Source organism: Ostrea edulis, chromosome 5, assembly GCF_947568905.1.
Source record: "Ostrea edulis chromosome 5, xbOstEdul1.1, whole genome shotgun sequence".
Classification (NCBI taxonomy): domain Eukaryota; kingdom Metazoa; phylum Mollusca; class Bivalvia; order Ostreida; family Ostreidae; genus Ostrea; species Ostrea edulis.
Window position 1 is genome coordinate 37,852,506 of NC_079168.1, and position 20,083 is coordinate 37,872,588.

Below are 20,083 nucleotides of genomic sequence, written 5' to 3' on the forward strand. Positions count from 1 at the left end.
TAGTAATCGGTGGTCAAAATTGATATGTAAAATACGTAAAGAATGGCCTAACAATTGGAATGAAAGAAACTCTCAGACAGCATTCGACCTAATGGCAGGTTGTATAAATTTGCAAATGACCATAGGATTTTGTGAAATCTTGACTTTGGTGGAGACTTGATATCCCTGTTACATCAATTTATTTGTCAGTAATCTACTTTGGTCTAAAGATTGCTCATACGCATAGCATGCTTTTGCATTTTAAGAAATTTATATTATTCTTTCGAAAAAATTGTAGAAGTTTATATAAAGAATTTTTTTCCAAATCTGAAACTCCTAGCTTTACTTAAATTACCTTTATTTTGAGAATATGTTTGATAGTATATAGCGCGAACATAGATATCTTCTGTAAATAAAACTCTATGGAGTACCAATAAAGATCATGAAAATTACATGCAACTCTTATGAAGTGTTTAACTGCAGGGTCATACTCAGAGGTCAGTACATATAGATAGGTTTCAATGTGAAAACTGGAGTTCAACAGGCTTCTATACTTGCACCCTCCTGATTCTGCTTGTTGTTGACTGCATAATGAAATTTACCAAAGCACAAGCAGGGAATTTGTTGATTGATTGTATATTGTTTAACATCGAGAGAGAATTTTCCCCTCATATGCCAATACAACCTATCATTGGATCAAATGCTGTCTGATGTGTTTCATACAGATTGATAGGCCGTTCTTGGTACACTGTTTGGGGATCTGTATTTGCCCAACTCTATATTTTGTATTGCTTATATGAGTTATGAGATTGAGCACTATTCGTTATCTTTACCTTTCGTGGATACATCACCATTGCCGGTGAAGGACTGCAAAACTCAGGTCTATGCTCAACGCTTACGGCCTTTGAACAGGGGGGATCTTTAATGTGCCGCACTGTTGCGACACGGTACCACGGTATTTGTGATCTTAGTCAAAGGACCGCTCCCATTTACGACAAGCAAGGGGGACTGACGACCTAATCTAATCCGAATCCCACGAGGAAGCAGGCAATGAAAGCAAGTGGACTCCGTGAGTGCAAGTACATTACCTTGATTGACAGATGTTTGCATCTTCGCCTTTCATGACACCTTTATTCTAAACACAACAGTTGCAAGAGAAGGCAAACCAATTCGCAGCCACTTTTACCCAACAGCATCTACTTAACACCAACAAACAAAAACTAAGATTCTCAGATCCAACACCAAAATTACAGAACCAATTGATGTTTTCACCTATTTTGGCAGTGTTTCTGACGTACAAAGACTCATTTATCCCGACATAAAAGCTAGGACCAGCGATGTATCCCGACATCCGTTCAGCTGCTAACAAGCACCTGGTGTTCCAAAAATCTGACACTGCAGACGAAGGTCAAAATTTTAAAAGCGGTTTTAAGACAAGGTAGTTAACAGTAGTAAATATCAGAAGAAATTCTCTCTTTCATTCATGCCTATGGAGGATCCTACAGATACAGATAGGTTATCCAAACGCCATCACCCGTGAGAATCGGTGACGAAAGACAAACCAGATTCTTTAGAAAGCAATATCATGAGGATACACAGGAAATGAATTGAACACACTCTGCGTCAATCTCCAAAGAATGCATGTCAAGTTTTAAGTTAGAACCCGCGAAATAAAATAGTCAATAAAAAAGATCGGGCTTCGAAATCTGGAAATAAACACCAAGGGTTTATAAATTATTTGAAGGTTATTCGAAAGAAATTCTCTGGATGATTTCAGCTTCTCCATCGTCAACTTCCCACATTTATGTAGCAATGTTCCATTATCACCTGTATATGGTGTTTATGTATCTCAACTGATTCGATATGCAAGAGCTTGTTCTGGGTATAGTCAGTTTTAAAATCTAGGTAAGCTACTGACAAACAAGTTGATGGTACAGGGATTTCAACAGTCTCGATTGAAGTCAGCATTTCGCAAATTCTATGGTCGTTATAACGATCTAGTTCGTCAATACAACCTCGCATTGGGTCAAATGCTGTTTGACGTGTTTCATACCGATTGTTAAGCCGTTCTTGGCACACTGATTTGACTGCGGATAACTCCGTTTACCTGATCAGGATATGGGGCTCACGGCGGGTGTGACCGGTCAACAGGGGATGCTTACTCCTCCTGGGCACCTGATCCCACCTCTGGTGTGTCCAGGGGTCCGTGTTTGCCCAACTATCTATTTTGTATTGCTTGTAGGAGTTATGAGATTGATCACTGTTCGTTATCTTCACCTTGCATAGAGATGTTTGGTAGGGGCGGGGGAATCACAGATGTAGGTAGGTAAGTAAGTAAAGAAGACATTTTCTAGAACGCAATATCCAATACAGAAATTAATACATTCATTATACAGAATGTTTGAAATAATGTTCCCAGAGTGTAAAATACCAACAAACATGTATATCAGTTAGATATAAAATTTTGTTGGTAAAAAGTTTTGTTTGTGAAAACAGTTTAATAAATCTAAACAATATTTTTATATTACAGATCTTGTGGACCAGAGCCAAGAGTCATTGTTACTAAGTGCTATACCCTGTGTCTGTGTGTTTGTTGTCCCCAGATGTAATTCATGATTGTCATCTAACCCTCCACTGTTCCTGTTACAGTTCAGAAATCCTCAGTAATCCATGCTTAATCAATATTGTCTTATGATGTCGCTTGTACTAAAGTTTGGGGACCTGTTTCACTTGCACACGGTCTTACAAAAGCCGAGCATATCGCTTATGGTTTAGGTAGCCACATTCGATTGACTTTTCATGTAGATTAGATAGCAGTAGAAGAAATAGGTAGATTAAAAGTAATCCGAAGACTTTTCTATTAATCTAAAATTTCGATAATTTCTATCCTATACATCTCATATATACAATGCATTGATAAGTTAACTGTCATTTATTTCACTATAGAACTCATTGAAAACAATCACTTTCGTGTAATTATCTAGGTCGATTTATATTAACTTTCACACCAGTAACAACATATACATGTATCTTAATTCTTTACTAAACACCTATACATGTATATATATATATATATATATATATATATATATGTCATTAAAAATCATCTATCGATCCTAAGTATACCTACACGCTATGCTATGAAACGAGTGCGAATACTTAGCAGATATGACAACGGGAGAATCTTGGTAAAATTGGTAAGGCAATGGAGTAATTTTTATAGGAGTGGACAAGACTGTGGGGTTCTAGTTGGCTGGGCTTTTTTTTTTTTTGCATGTACAACTTAACCTGTCGTTAAGTCGAATGTTGTCTGAAGTGATCTGTGCCAATTGTTAGGCCTTTGCATACCAAAGTTGATTACAGATCATTCTGGTTACATGATCGAAATAAAGAGTTCATGAATGGCGAATGTGACCAATCAACAGGGGGTGTTTCCTCCTTCTAGTAACATGGCCCTAACTCTAGTGTGCCCAGAGGCCCGTATTTGCCCTACTCTTAATTTTGTATTCTTTATGGATTTTGAGATTGATCACTTAATTCATCATGTTCACTTTTTGTAAATAGATAAGACTGCAGGTTAATCTTTCTATGAGTAGCTAAGACTGTGGGGTAACATTGATGGAGATATAGTATAGTAATGTAACTTTTTTCATATCCTACCTCTTGCTTAATCTATTGTATCTATAACTAAAACAGATTATTTCATTTCTATATCACTATCGTATTAAGTATTAATGTTCTGTATTAGATAATAAGATTTTAAGATTAGTTTTGTTCCATATAAAGTTCTTGTTTTTTTCCTCGCCCAATCCTTTCTAAGTTTTTTCTGGATACTTTTAAGGAGATTAGATGTTCAAATTTATTGACGTTGCTATGACTTGTATTGAGAAGTGAAAACAGTATTCAATCTCCTAATTCCTATAAAGAATAAAAAAAAAATACTAGTATGGCAAAAACAGGTCCCAGGACACACTAAAGGTGGGATCAGGTGCCTAGGAGGAGTAAGCATCCCCTGTCGACCGGTCACACCCGCCGTGAGTATCTTGATCATGTAAACGGAGTAATTCGTAGTCAAAATCAGTGTGAAAAGAACAGCCTAGCAATAGATATGAAACACGTTAGACAGCACTTTACCCAATGGGCACGTTGTACTGGTAAATTAGACCGTACTAACGACCATAGAATTTGCGAAATGCTGTCTTTAAACGAGACTGTTGAAAGCCCTGTAACATCAACATATTTGTTAGTAGTCTGCCTCGATTTTAAAACTGATAACACGCAGTACATGCTCTTGCGTATGAAATCAGTTGATATGGCATTATCCATTAATGGGACAAGTTTTTAGAGAGTTGGAGAGTAAACGTCCGTGACAAACTTGGATTGGCCATGGACATGAATTACATATACATGTATGATAAATTTAAAAAAAGGGTAAAAATAAATTGGAACGTTCTCTGAGAATATAAAAGTGTTTATGACAGTAGCAATCCTCTTCTATTTCGGATTATGTAATTTTCTTGATATTTGATATTTTAAATGTCTAGCTTCGCACTAAGTTACATGCACACATATACATATATAAACTTCCTGTTTTATTTAGGGAAACACACAGGCAGAATTCTACCTGGTATCAGTGTGGAACTGGACGAGGTTGTACGTGCCACACACCCTCATGGTGTCGGATTCACTTCAAAGCGGAAGAAAAAATAGTCGGATAATTTTTTTTACCAAGACATATCATGTAAAAGAAATACTTCATTTCTTAAATTATTACATGTAAAGTACAGTGTACCAATTGAATTTTTCTTGTTGGCAATTGTTGTTCAGTGTATAAGTAAAAACATATTGCTTGAAGCATTTTTATTTATGTTGAATAACTACATCTGTAAACAAAAATTATAGAAATGCAGTATATATCCCTTTGCTGTGGATCGTTGTTACACCACAAATTCCCCCATATGTCCATAGCAGAAAATATAGCATGATACCTATACAAATGATAGTTATGCCTCGTAAAATGTTTTTAATCGCAGATAGAAACTAATATTCGAGTTTATAAAAGTGAATAAATTGTACACCTAGAATTGAATGCGATTTCATATATTTTGAAATATATCTTGAAACCATGAATCGATAGTAACAAATAATAGAACTGCGAATAAAGTATCAAACAAATTCAAAAGCAAAATATAATAGAATAAATCACAGCACCATTATAGAAAAGAAGACAACGTGTATACAATACAAATTCTAGTGTAAACAAACGAACTAAAGTCTCCAATTTCTGTTCGAGTTATAAAGTTGTAATAAATGTCATTTTGAGATGGTTGATACGCCTTCTGATTCATTGAATTTTCTTCTGCTGCTGTGAAAATCAGAACCGGAGGACGTCTTTCCGCTCCTACTACGTGACAACTGTCTCGGACTTCTACAAGAGAATAATTCTTTCAGACCGATCCTGAACAGGCTGGACGTCAAAACGTACAAATAGAAGTTGATGGCGTAGTTCATTTGCTCCAAAATTTGACAAACTTCTTTGAAAATCAGAAACCCCAATGCATTCGATCCGAAAGCATTCAGCCTCAAGAAAAAAGCGCTCATGTGAAGAGCTGTCACGGGAGAGATGAGCAGAATGTAGGCAACTATGACCCCCACCAACATGATTGTGGTTCTGCTAGTGTCGGAGGATGACGACTTTCTGGATGATTTTCCAATCATCGACTTCCGCTTTCTGCCTTGACGTGCAAGCTTCAATGCAATCAAGGGAGTCATTGTTATCAGAAAGCACATAGGAATTAGTGAATAGATAGACAGACCTCCTAAAAGAAAAGTGCCGAATCGACTAACTTCGGAAGGATTCGTTTTGTCATACACATCAGGGTGACAGATGTTGTTTTTTGTTATTTGAGAGGCGTAGCTCCAAATAGATGTGTACGTGGTTATGAGAACGTATACAATCAGGATAAGGGACCAGGCAACCCGCTTCGTGCATATCATCTTAGCTCTCAGTGGAAACCATACAGCGACAAATCTTTCCCAGCAAATGAAGACCAAAAACCATGATGAAGACATTTTCGCTGTTTTGAAAATTACAAAGAAAGCTTTACAGCCGACACTTGACAACGCCCGAACATCCATCTGGAGATACGACAGAACGAAATTTTTGTTAAAGACCTGTGTAAGCAGAAGCACGGAATCGGACAGTGCCAGGGCTATCAGAAACAGTCTAGATGTCAGGTGGCTGTACCTTCTAGTCTGCATGATGATGACTGTCAGAGTGTGTCCCGCCAATCCTAATATCAGAAACAGTGGCAGCAAAAAGTAGTTTGTGTAGGAGAGAATTTCCATGGCTTTCTTTAAAGAGTCTGTAACCTCATTGGTGGTGGAATTGTCGCAGGATCCTCCACTGCAATTTCCAGACAAAGTCAATTCTGTTGTCTGCGGAAGGGTCAAGGCCATATTATCTACAAAAATTTTAATATATTGTCAAGCTTCGTTATGTATTTTTACTGTCTCTTTTCACGATAGTAACAACAGGTCCAGGGACCTTAATGGTCACCAATCAATGCTATCATCACATAAAGTAGAGCACCACACAAACCATGCACCACACAAAGTAGAGCACCACCCAAGATAGAAGATACAGTATAATTCAAAAGTGTTGTAATGTGGTGGTGCAAATATGCAAGTGCAAAACTGGATGTCCACATGAACTGATCATTATAAATATTTGTTCCAAGTACTGATGTAGTATTCGGATCGGAAAAAGATATACATGTATTTATATCTATCTATCTATATACAAATAGCACCAAAAGTTTCAACACGCGATATGTAGATACATGTACATGTACCTAGATGTGTCGGATCCACAAAGTCGATACAAGGTCACATACAAAACAATTATCCAAAGCACTACAATGACCAACGACACGAACAACCAGATTTCAATTTTCGGGACAACCTGTCTCTTCCTCAGGACAAACGATTAGAATTCCATAATGTGGCTAATATTAAATGAGAATAATAATAAAACAACAAAAACTACATATAAATACACCTAGCACTAAAACTACACTAAATCTACAAACCTATTTACATTGTGAAAATGAAGTGTAATTATTGATGGGAGCGGAAATGATAATTCCGAATTAGGAGATGCTACTAAAGAAAACATCAAGAAAAAGTGTTGTGAAGTTTCAAAATGTACCTCTGGATCCAGCGAAATTCAAATACAGCATGGAAATATGTCTTTCAAATCTAAGTTTTTATGTGATATAATAATTGCCAATGGAATTTAAAAAAAAAATAATTGTGAATCTTAAAGTTGGAGCAGAGAATCACAATAAGAGGAAATATTCGTTTAAATATTTAAGTGATTTTTCGATATCTGTCTTGATTTAATGAAATTTAAAATTAAATTTGTTGTCTTTCTCTTATTGCCTACCTGTAGACGTCTAATGAGTTGTTGGGTTTACCTGGCACTGTCCAATAAGTTGACAATTACTGTCCATTATTCTTAATAATAGACATTACTTATCCTTTATCAAAATTAATGGACAGTCATTGTCAACTTCTTAGACATCTACAGGTATTTTTTTTAAATACAAGTGAACGTTCTTCTCTAGAATAGAATAGAATTCTTTATTTTCCAAATTAGGGCCTTATGGAGCATGACATATAACACTTGTGATTTCACAAATATATGCACAAGCACAGTATCAGAAAAGACAGAATAAACTCTTGTTCAGATTCTATAACAAAATATCGTATGCATTTTTGTTGTTTAAACGTCATATATTCTGTAAGTTTATAACAAAGAGTCTTGAAGTGATGCATATGACTTAAGTTTAATATGTTGTGATGGACAAAGCTACTAGGAATCGTGCTCAAATATGATAAGATACATACTATATAAAAGCCTAAAATAGCAACGGATTATATAACGAAAACCTTTTAACTTAAAATAAATGATGCAGTTTGTTATTGTGAGCCTTAAAGCCCTGCTCCTAGCACCACAGTCCCCGAACAATTCCGGTATAGCCACGCCCTGGAATATTATACGTGAACTTCACTTATTCGCTACAGTGTGAGATGCTTTCCACAGATATATGTATGCACCCAATTTGTCTTTAGATATTCAGAAGTAAAACATTATTTTTATACTATTTTGGGCATCTTCGCTAGCCAAGGGTGACGCTCCACGGTGTTTCTCTTTTCACATGAAAACGTCACCCTTGGCTAGCGAAGATGCATTTTGGGGGTTTATTTGGCGTAGTAGAGGTCCTTAAGATTCACAGGTTTATCTCCCTTCGCCCAAAGATACCCTGTACCATAATTGGTGACATTCGATGTTAAAATGTTTTAGAACAACGGATGACGTATCTCAGTGCGTGATAGGAATTCAAAATTTCATTTTTAGAATACAAGTGAAACTTCGATTAATGAAAAAATAAAATCCTGCATGATAATTATGTTCAAAATTTCAATTTTACATTTTTAAAACTTTTCTTTATCTTCAACTTCTGTCACTCTCTGAAAATAACCTATTGCATGTATTGTGTAAAATATGTATTAAGGTTGCTCACTACACTAAAGCTTAGATACTCTTTATGACACCACGTCACAAGACGGCAATTTTTAAAAATGTTTTGTGAAATTATTTGTATCGATTGATTTGTTTGTCTATCATCATGGCTCAGTGGTTAAAGCATTGGGCTGGTGAACCGCGTATCTCGAGTTCAAATTCGCTGGTTCATATGTGTTGAAATAATTTTTTTGAAAATCATGTTTTTATCTAAATTTGTATATTTTTTGCCTTTTTTGGCATATGTACTTATTGTATATCATCATATCTTTTGTAATTAGATCAATGCGTACTGATTTGAGGAACTATTTCTGGGTGTAGTGAGCCACCTTAAATATAACTAAACGTCAGTTCGATTGACATGGTCTATTTATATTACTTTTTCCAGTACCTCTGTCAATCTTCCTCCTATTTGGGAATACTTTTCGCTACAGGGTGTTAGTATTTACTGCAATAGTGTCAAAGTAGATCCCTACACATGTCACTGATTAAATACTACGTCACCTAATTACTTCCAGGCAATATAATACTATACTCTCTTTATTGCTTGTTGTACGTCTTATCACATCGTTGTTATAATTTGTATACATGGGAGTGTACAAATTCAAACGACGGAGAAGAACTTTTAAACAAAGTTTTCTCGCAACTTAAAAGTCAAGACATAAATATTTTCCTAAGTTACAAAGTTCATGTACATTATGAACGCTTTTAAAATAATTATACGAAAACAGATGGGTTTTGCCAATAATACTTTTTGATATATCTATGTCAAAATTCCTCGTAGTGAGGACAACTCAATACAAACTGGTACTCGTCCTCTATGTCGTTTTTACAGAATTGACATACCCTATTTTCTCTAACTATATTCACTGTTAAAGGTATTTTAGACTTGAGGTACATGTAGGAAGATTGCATTGAATAGATCAGTTATTGATAGACGCTGAGCGAAAGTTGTAATTTAAAAGATGTTCCAAGAATGGTAAGTGTCAATGTAGTAGCAGACAGCATGGTTGATTTATTTTGTCATTTGATTTACATGCAATTAGCTGAAGCGGAATAATGCTTCCTCTCTGTGGACGGATGTCTGGGGATGTATGTCAATACACCGCATGAAACTCATAGCCAGTAATGATTGATATTGGTCGTAAATCTAATCTACCGCTAATCATATGACAATCCTTAGTAGATATAGAAACAAAATTCCGAATTTATACAACAACCAAAAAACACCAAACAAACGACTTGCAAGGACCCATTATCTTAGAAAAATAGGTAACTACTCCCCAAGTTACATCCGGAGCTACGTGTATATCATTTATATAATTATGTACATGTATATTGTTTATATAATTATATACATGCATATTGTTTATATAATTATATATATATATTCATTGCTATTTCTGTGCTTTATATGAATATTTCGAATGCAATGTGTATCTTGTATGATCCTCTTAAATGTACGTTAAATAAATGTATCCCATTTCAATCCCCAATGATCGTGTAGCGTGATGTCCAGCTTAGCGTCATCGAAAGCAAGTTTATGACTTGCCTAGAGCATGGTCGAGCGATCTAGCGCGCTGATTACACGCTGTTAGGAGATTTGGTTCCGCAGGTCGTAAGTTCAACCCCAGGTTGGGGTGGAAGTGGGTATCCAAATAAAGTGAAATTTTCTGTGCTCTATATCAAATATTTCTTCACTTAGGACAGTTATGTTTATTTAAGAGTTCATTGCTATTTCTGTGTTTTATACATGCATATGATCAGCCGTAATAATTAAAGTTTGCAAACAGGTGCGCGTTCCAATATTCTTCGAGAACCATTACAAATTCTTTTTAACCAAATAAGTTTGTGACACTTCCATAATGATATTTATGACTATCAATTACCGATTGTTAGGCCGTTCTTGGCACACTGATTTTGACTACGGATAACTCCGTTTACCTGATCAGGATATAGGGCTCACGGCGGGTGTGACCGGTCGACAGGGGATGCTTACTCCTCCTAGGCACCTGATCGCACCTCTGGTGTGTCCAGGGGTCCGTGTTTGCCAAACTATGTATTTTGTGTTGCTTGTTAGAGTTATGAGATTGATCGTTATCTTTCACCTTTCATCAATGAAAAACGTACCGACCCCAATTGGTCTTTACAGGTCAATTGATAAGAGTTGATGGAATGAAATTTAAAATGTTGTTACCGCTCAGCAAAATTAGGATACCTATCAGTTAATTACGAATGTTAAATGAGTGGTGTGCTTTATGCATGAAAATATGAATACTTTAAAAATTATATAACTCATATGTCACAGCAGGTGTGGCACGATAAAGATCCCTCCCTGCTCAATGATCTTAAGCGCCGAGCATAGGCCTTAATTGTGCAGTCCTTCACCGGCAATGGTGACGTCTCCATATGAGTGAAATATTCTCGGGTCGGACGTTAAATCCTAGAAAACAACCACGTGTATGCTAACCCAAAACAAGTGAGAAGATGTTGATCTACTTTCTATTTGATTTACAATGTATCACATTTCAAAACATCAAATAACGACAGTGGGGACATAGCTCGCATAAAGTGAAATCTGATGAAATGTTAGTGAAAGATGAAGATAACGAACAGTGATCAATCTCATAACTCCTATAATAAATACAAAATAGAGAGTTGGGCAAACACGGACCCTGGATATACCAGAGGTGGGATCAGGTGCCCAGGAGGAGTAGCAACCCCTATCGACCGGCCACATCCGCCGTAAGCACTATATCTTGATCAGGTAAACGGAATATTCATAATTCAAGCATTTTAACGTCGATCAAACGTGGATACGGAATACTTCAAACAATACTAATATTTTGTGCAATGAAAATCATCTCTGATGAAAGATGTTTGCCTCTTATTCCAAATACATGGCTCTGAATTCTAACTCGTCTATTTTTCAGATGTCAGTAACAATGAACATTCTGATGTCTATTGCAACATGGTGTAACAAAGTTGTTAATTTTCTAAATACTCTAATAATTGAAGACATGTAAATGTTTAATTTACTTTTTTCGAATAGACCTTGTTGGCCACATGCATCGGCTAAATATCAAGATATAGGAAAAACATCTCTTCGAAGCATATGGTAATAAGGTTCCGAAGCCAGAAATCTTCGAAAAATAGAGAACATAAAATGTTTGACGAAAGTATCCTTAAATCGTAAACAAATCCATGAAATTACCTTTTTATCTATATAGTTTACCCCGTAATTCAACTTTGAAAGTTTTTCACGAATTTCAAATGAAGTTTGTCAGTCATGTATTCTCTGTTTGGGACAGGTACTTATCTCCAATTTATTAAGGCTGCAGCCGGGGACGGTCTATTACGTGGTGCCCATTTTATCACTATTTGTATTTACTGGGGCGGTCTATGTAGGTGGTCCCTATTTTATCACTGTTTACTGGGCCGGTCTATTTAGGTGGTACCTATTTTATCACTAAATTAGTATTTACTGGGACGGTCTATGTAGGTGGTACCTATTTTATCACTATTTACTGGAACGGTCTATTTAGGTGGTCCCTATTTGATCATTTACTGGGGCGGTCTATGTAGGTGGTCCCTATTTTATCACTATTTACTGGGCCGGTCTATGTACATTATGTAGGTGGTCCCTATTTTATCACTATTTACTGGGCCGGTCTATATAGGTGGTATCTATTTTATCACCGTTTACTGGGGCGGTCTATGTAAGTGGTCCCTATTTTATCACTATTTACTGGGCCGGTCTATGTACATTATGTAGGTGGTCCCTATTTTATCACTATTTACTGGGCCGGTCTATGTAGGTGGTATCTATTTTTTCACTGTTTACTGGGACGGTCTATGTAGGTGGTCCCTATTTTATCACTATTTACTGGGCCGGTCTATGTACATTATGTAGGTGGTCCCTATTTTATCACTATTTACTGGGGCGGTCTATGTAGGTGGTCCCTATTTTATCACTATTTACTGGGCCGGTCTATGTAGGTGGTATCTATTTTTTCACTGTTTACTGGGGCGGTCTATGTAGGTGGTCCCTATTTTTATCACTGTTTACTGGGGCGGTCTATGTAGGTGGTCCCTTTTTATCACTATTTACTGGGCCGGTCTATGTACATTATGTAGGTGGTCCCTATTTTATCACTATTTACTGGGACGGTCTATGTAGGTGGTCCCTATTTTATCACTATTTACTGGGCCAGTCTATGTACATTATGTAGGTGGTCCCTATTTTATCACTATTTACTGGGCCGGTCTATGTAGGTGGTATCTATTTTTTCACTGTTTACTGGGACGGTCTATGTAGGTGGTCCCTATTTTATCACTATTTACTGGGCCGGTCTATGTACATTATGTAGGTGGTCCCTATTTTATCACTATTTACTGGGGCGGTCTATGTAGGTGGTCCCTATTTTATCACTATTTACTGGGCCGGTCTATGTAGGTGGTATCTATTTTTTCACTGTTTACTGGGGCGGTCTATGTAGGTGGTCCCTATTTTTATCACTGTTTACTGGGGCGGTCTATGTAGGTGGTCCCTTTTTATCACTATTTACTGGGCCGGTCTATGTACATTATGTAGGTGGTCCCTATTTTATCACTATTTACTGGGACGGTCTATGTAGGTGGTCCCTATTTTATCACTATTTACTGGGCCAGTCTATGTACATTATGTAGGTGGTCCCTATTTTATCACTATTTACTGGACCGGTCTATGTAGGTGGTATCTATTTTTTCACTGTTTACTGGGGCGGTCTATGTAGGTGGTCCCTATTTTATCACTATTTACATGGAATCACAGTTATAAATGAAGCGATGTTCTAGTTTAAGATAGATTACATGCAGTTTATCTGTATCAATATTACAGCCACTTCTTCCTGCAAAAATTAAAAACGACAACTTAGATGTTATATGGCTACCAGATATCAAACGCCATTTTTAAAATTTTTAAAATCTAAATTCTATTCTTTCATACTACGAATTTATATTTCATTGTAATGCGAACGACATGTCGAAGGAATTTTTTTTTTTTTTTTTTTTTTTTTTTTTTTTTTACATTTATTCATTATCTTTATTCATCCATTCGTCGAGAAAGGCCCCAGGCGTTCAAAATCTTGTTTAATTGTTGACATACAAGAAGGACTAAAATAAACAACTTTGAAATGAAAGCGTGAAGGTCAATCTCATAAATCCTAGAAAGAATACAAAATTGAAATAAGGCAAACATAAACCCCTGGAAACACAAGATATGAAATCTGTGCCTAGGGAGTAAGTATGCCTAGTTAATCGGTCCTATATTTTGAAATCTATATAAAAAAAAAATACGTAGATATTTTCCTAGCTTTCATTTGTAATGGTCCGGTGACATCGGATATGACGTCCCTAACCCTACATTTATTCAATAGCTACTTAAACTTCATTTGCGTTTAGTAGCTTGTAGAATTTGTCATATATACTTTTATCTCATTACATATGTATTCATATTCGATTGCGTGACTGCAACATGCGGCTTCTGCATCATAAGAGTTAACGCAATTTTCTCACCAGTGCCACGTTCCTGTTATATCTTAATCCAAATTATGATCCAAACAATGCAAATACTTGACAAGAGTGAAGATATCAATCCTTAATACTCCAGAGAAATCTTATATGAGCGGAAAGTGGAGGATATGTACAATCATATTTTGAAATTGAAAACTTTTAAATGTACCTTATTTATTTCAAAATTGCAGTTTTATTAGAAAATAATCTAGGGAAAATCTCCTGCTAGACGTAAACCCACAATCAGCAACTGACATGTTATAACTACCCAGCTAGACAAATAGATTTAAAAGGAATAGACAAATATTACTGATATTTATATTTTTATTCATAATAGACAAATATTACTGATATTTTATATTTTCATTCATAATGGACAAATATTACTGATATCTATATTTTCATTCATAATAGACAAATATTACTGATATTTATATTTTCATTCATGTTTTCATGTTTCATAAGAAAGTCAGTTAATATGACGATGTGCTAATTCTCCTTAGATAAAAGACGATGCTCTATTAATTGAGAAATTTTAGGAAGATTTCTTTTTAGTGATTTTTGAAGAGTATGAAACCCGCGAGATTCATCATTACCATTGCTTGAATATGTTCTCCAGTGATAGATAAAACAAATGATATCATGCTGAAAGAAATGGTTTCATCTGTAACGCCCTACTTGATCACATTAGCTAATTAGCTAATTTTTCATAGCATTTTTGCAATAAACTTTATCTAAACATAACAAAATTATACAATAATTTGGGTACTTTACGCTGAATTTCATTCCTTTAATGACAAGAAACAGAATATAAGCATTTCATATGAAAAAAAAAATGAAATCTTACCTGAGGTGATTTTCTCGGTATGTTTTATGGTTGGGAGTCGCTTCGTACTGATGGCGATAGCAAGGAACCTAGAAGAGTATTTTTAAACTCATTTGATTAAAGATGCTTGTAATCAACTAATGGTACTATCCTATTAATCAATCAAAAGCTAATAGAGCTTAAATTGATATGTCCTGATTTGTGAGGATTACCTTTAATGACCTACCTGGACTGTGATTGTCAGATTCCATTAGGTGGAGAGGGTGCTGCTTCTTTATATGCTTCATAGCTAATTATCATTAATGATTCCACGTGATTAACAGGTTTACCATGATGACGTTTTCACAGTCTTCGTCTTAAGCTACGCCCGCTAACCTCCCCTGGTCATTGTAAGAACACTGGATGCGAGATAAATAGGACATTGATTTTGTTTATGAACTTCCGATGCGTCAGTTTGTATAGTAGGTAATCAAAGATGCATCTAAACAGCAAATATTCTGAAATATCCCCATTATTTATTAAAAGTTGAAAATATACTTTACAATCTTTTATAATAGTTGATGTTTTCCTTAAACTAGAGAATTTATATTTTTAACACCTTCATTTCATAATACACTACTATCCGTCCATACAGTGTCAATTGAGGGTTCAAACTTCATATGACCTCCGACACCAGTATTAACCGAGGATTCATGTCCCGTATGTACTGTAGTTACCAGTATATACCGAGGATTCATGTCCCGTATGTACTGTAGTTACCAGTATTAACCGAGGATTCATGTCCCGTATGTACTGTAGTTACCAGTATTAACCGAGGATTTATATCCCGTATGTACTGTAGTTACCAGTATTAACCGAGGATTCATGTCCCGTATGTACTGTAGTTACCAATATTAACCGAGGATTTATATCCCGTATGTACTGTAGTTACCAGTATTAACCGATGGTTTATATCCCGTATAGAAGGAAGCCGACAGTAACAGACGGACCAATCTCAATTTTCACCTAAGACATTAGTCATCTTCCCAAGTCAAGGGTTTCTGATCCGCTCCGCTCCACTTTTATGTGGAGCGGATCGGATCAGAATCCCTTGACTTGGGAAGATTGACATTAGTATTACCTGAGGGTTCATATCCCACATGAATCTGAGGCGCCAGTAATAGCCAAGGGTTTATACGAGGGCTGTTCGATATGTAATGTGTATTGTACCACAGCGCGATCTAAGGCTTTCCACGATTTCGTGGATTATGATACTCTTGAATAGCTCTATTCAATATAAACACGAGCCTTCCTTTCAATAGAGGCAGTCGTTAGCCACTGTTGTAAGAATGGTTGGGAAACGGGTTAAGAATATTGAAGAAATTAGAGCTTATATAAAAGTTCGCACAAAACTCGGCCATTCGGTAATGCAGATTTTTACTGAAGTGGGGGAAGTTTATGGGTCTGATAAGGTATCTTGTGAGATAGTTCATAGGTGGAGAAAGAAATTTCTGACTGGCACAGAATCCGTCAAAGATGCAGCAAAATCTGGCCGACCTGCGACTGTACCAGGCAAGGCAAATGTCTCAAAAGTCAGGGAAATAATTGAAAGTGATGGCAGATACACGATTCGTGATATTGCCAAAGCTGTTGGCATATCGCTATCGTGGGTGCATTTCATTTTGAAGCGTACTTTGAAAGTACGAAAGATTTCTGCCAGATGGATACTGCATATATTGACAGATGACCAAAAACGGTTACGAGTACAAACCGCTAAGCAATTGCTCAAAATGTTTCCCAAATTCAATCAAAGACAATTTGCAAACATTGTTACTGGTGACGAAACATGGGTTCACTATTTCGAACCAGTAAGAAAAATTAGAAACAATATATGGCCAACTAAACACGGTAGAAGACCTGTAGTTGCCAAAAGAACCATAAGCACACAGAAGGTTCTTTATTGCATATTCTTCTTATGTGATGGTATAGCCGTACAAATCCCGGTGCCGAAGGGCAAAAGTGTTACAGGTCGGTATTACCGAGATGTTATACTAAAAAGCTCAAGAAAAATTATCATATACAACACTCTGTGTCAGGATTTAGACATATTCGTCTACTTCGTGATAATGCTCCATCACATACATCTGAGCTTGTGAAGCAATTTTTGAAGTCGGAGAAGGTTACCGTCTTGCCACACCCACCATACTCTCCAGATCGTTTTCCTTTTTCCATTTATCTGATCGTCATTACAAGTCCCGACAAGCCCTTGGCTCAGCCATCAGTCAGTGCCTCAGAGGTCTACCTAAATCAGCGTACCATGACGCAGTTCAGAAATGGATTCAGAGGTTGAAATTATGTATTTCAAACTGAGAAAAATACTTTGAAGGGATGTAATGTTCATGTCACTATTTGAGTCGAATGCTTTTGAGATATCGTACAATACAAATTACATATCTGTCACTGAAGCACCATATATAACATGCAGCATTATCCAGGATTTCACATCTTATATACATCTAATCAGTATTACCTTTGGGTCTATATGCTATATATGTCTGAAACATTTGTATTAACCTAGAGTTACTTCCCCTACAGACCTGAAACAGGGTTCCGTTCCCAACCCATATTGACAGGATAGACCAGTATGAGCCGGAAATTCACTTCCTGTGTATTATACCTATTGAACTGAGCATATATATTGATTGATTTTATATTGTTTAACGTCCTTCTCATGAATTTTTCACTCATATGGAGATGTCACCAAATGTTGCCGGTAAAGGGCTGTAAAATTTAGGCCAATGTTCTCGGCAACAACACTTCTGATTGATAGAGGCAATCCGGGCGTTCTGTAAATGATGCTTGAGAAGGAATTGGTAGGCACGAAAGCTGGTGCTGCAACTACGGGAACTTTTTATTTTATCATTAGCTAATCAATAAAGGTTGAATTTTTACGATATTTTCTCCGAGATACGATTTGACTGACTGATTTATTTTAACTTCGGTTAGCAATTTTGGAGTGTTCTTTGATCTGTACCTTACTATGAAATGTCAAGTTGCTGCTATCATCAAATCATGCAACTGCCACCTTAGTAACACTTCCGACACTTTCATATTTACTATCATTGCGTATTTTGATTAACAGATCGTCTTCCTACACACTCTCCTGAACAATGAACTGTCTACTACTCTATTGACGAACCGTGAACAGATCACCACACAGACGATAATTGCCGTCCTAGATTAATTATGACCCGTAATTAAGGAAACCAGTCATTATCTCCCAGTCTGGTACAATCTAACACATTTTGTCGTTATGTTAATGTTATTGTTATAATTGTTAATTGTTATATCTGTGATTGTATAATTGGGTATCGTTATGAATAAGTGTGGTATCTGGAGATTCAAAGTCCTCATTATCACTGACTACAACAGCGAGCGAAACTCCAAATTACTGGCACTCCTGCAAAACACCTTTGTGTTGCATGGCCCAAAAGCAAAAAATCTGGAAAAAAAGTTTTTCCTTTCTTTACAAATCCATATGCATCATTACGATTGATATAATAAGAAAAATAAAAGTAGATCAAACCTTTGTTTTGAACAAAGTGAAGGAGACGAGCTTATATAGACTAATAGCCTGCTATCCCATCTTTTTCTATATTGAACAAATTATCTTTAAACTGAGTAAATGTGAAATATATTTATGAAATAATAATCGCGTTTTCGAGTATGTTACAGGATAACTCAGAGGTCAAGAAATGTTGTTTTGAAATATAAAAGCCTATGCTTTTATATTTCAAACAACATTTCGTGACCAAGGTTATCCTGCAACGTACATGAAAACAAGAACTTTATTTATATTCTACTACAGCTCAGAAATATACAGCCTATTGCTTTCCTATATAGCTAAGAATTAGGTCACCGTGACGTCATGGCAGTTTCCGGAACGGCCTACATTCATTTGTTTATTCTATTTTATATTTCTCTTTTTCTTTCTTTCTTTTTTTTTGCAGACGCAAAGGGTGAGATGGTAGGGGTATTTTAAATCTATTTTGAAAAAAAGAACTATTTCAAGTATTTAGTTTGGTGCTAACGGATTATACCAATTGTTTTTTTTTTAAACGGTTCAAGAAAACCTTGTCTGTGCATCGCCATGTTTGCATGTGTATCGCACTCGGAATGCAGACGATTGGTTTATATTCAATGACAAATGTTCTTCAGTCATTTATGAATTTGTTTACAACATACAGCCAACTGCCAAAAGTTTATAGACAAATGGCGAACGTCAATGCCTAAACGTCAACGTAATACGGATTTTCAGTGGCTATGAAATTACAAAGAGAATAAATCTTACCTCAGTATTTTGTTATATACCCCTTTGATCTGATCATTTTCAACATTCTGGAAGGTAGGGATCGATAGAGGTTCCGTATGTAAGTAACGGGTATGTTAATCCAGATGTCATTTATATTTCTCTCCAAGTCAGTGACATTGTTTACATTAGAAAGTCTGCGTTTAAGTTTATTTTTCAACAGAAACCAAATGTTTTCAATTATATTTGCATCAGGTGACTGTGCTGGCCAAAACATACCTGGAATTCTGTTTATTTGTTTATATTCTTGTACAATTCGGGCACGGTGAACCGGGGCATTGTCATCTTGAAATATGTAATCGTTAGTAGGAAAATTGTTCACTACAACCGGCCACAATTGTTCTTCAAGGATATTAATATATTTATTTGCATTAATGTTGCCATTAACCACAGTTAGTGTGCCAACTCCATTCCAGGTAATGCATCCCCACAACATTAAACTCATAGCAGGTTTCGGTGGTGCGCCGGGGCTGATGCACGCTGGTAACCATTCTTCTCTTGCCTTTCTCCAAATATAAATTCGATTGTTTTGTCCCAAAACAACTTTACATTCATCAGAGAAGATCACTTTTGACCAGTTATAGTCAACAGTCCACCGTCGTTTACCTCTCGCCCATGCCACACGGTTTTTCCTATTTTGTTCCCGAATCCTAATTTTCTTCCTGCATACACGTCGATGGTACTTATTTTTTGACAAATAACGATGAATTGATCTTTCAGACACGGGAACTTGCCTACCTTGATTAAATTGTCCTGTTATGTCTTTTAATGGAGTTGTACGGTTAAATTT

The 20,083-nt window shown here is 36.2% G+C and overlaps 1 protein-coding gene across 2 annotated transcripts; it reads right to left on the bottom strand.

Moving 5' to 3' along the window:
* Positions 1-4,825: 4,825 nt before the first annotated feature.
* Positions 4,826-19,379, bottom strand: LOC125652778 (neuromedin-U receptor 2-like). Of its 2 annotated transcripts, XM_048882176.2 has the most exons (3): positions 19,276-19,379; positions 14,967-15,034; positions 4,826-6,443 (listed from the first exon to the last, which is right to left on the bottom strand). In XM_048882176.2, exon 3 carries the CDS (start codon positions 6,436-6,438, stop codon positions 5,293-5,295), a length of 1,146 nt encoding a protein of 381 aa, XP_048738133.1. In that variant the 5' UTR covers positions 6,439-6,443; positions 14,967-15,034; positions 19,276-19,379; the 3' UTR covers positions 4,826-5,292. The 2 variants fall into 2 exon arrangements, with proteins under 2 accessions (XP_048738133.1, XP_056021926.1); XM_056165951.1 differs by lacking the exon at positions 19,276-19,379 and having other exon boundaries at positions 14,967-15,054.
* Positions 19,380-20,083: the final 704 nt, after the last annotated feature.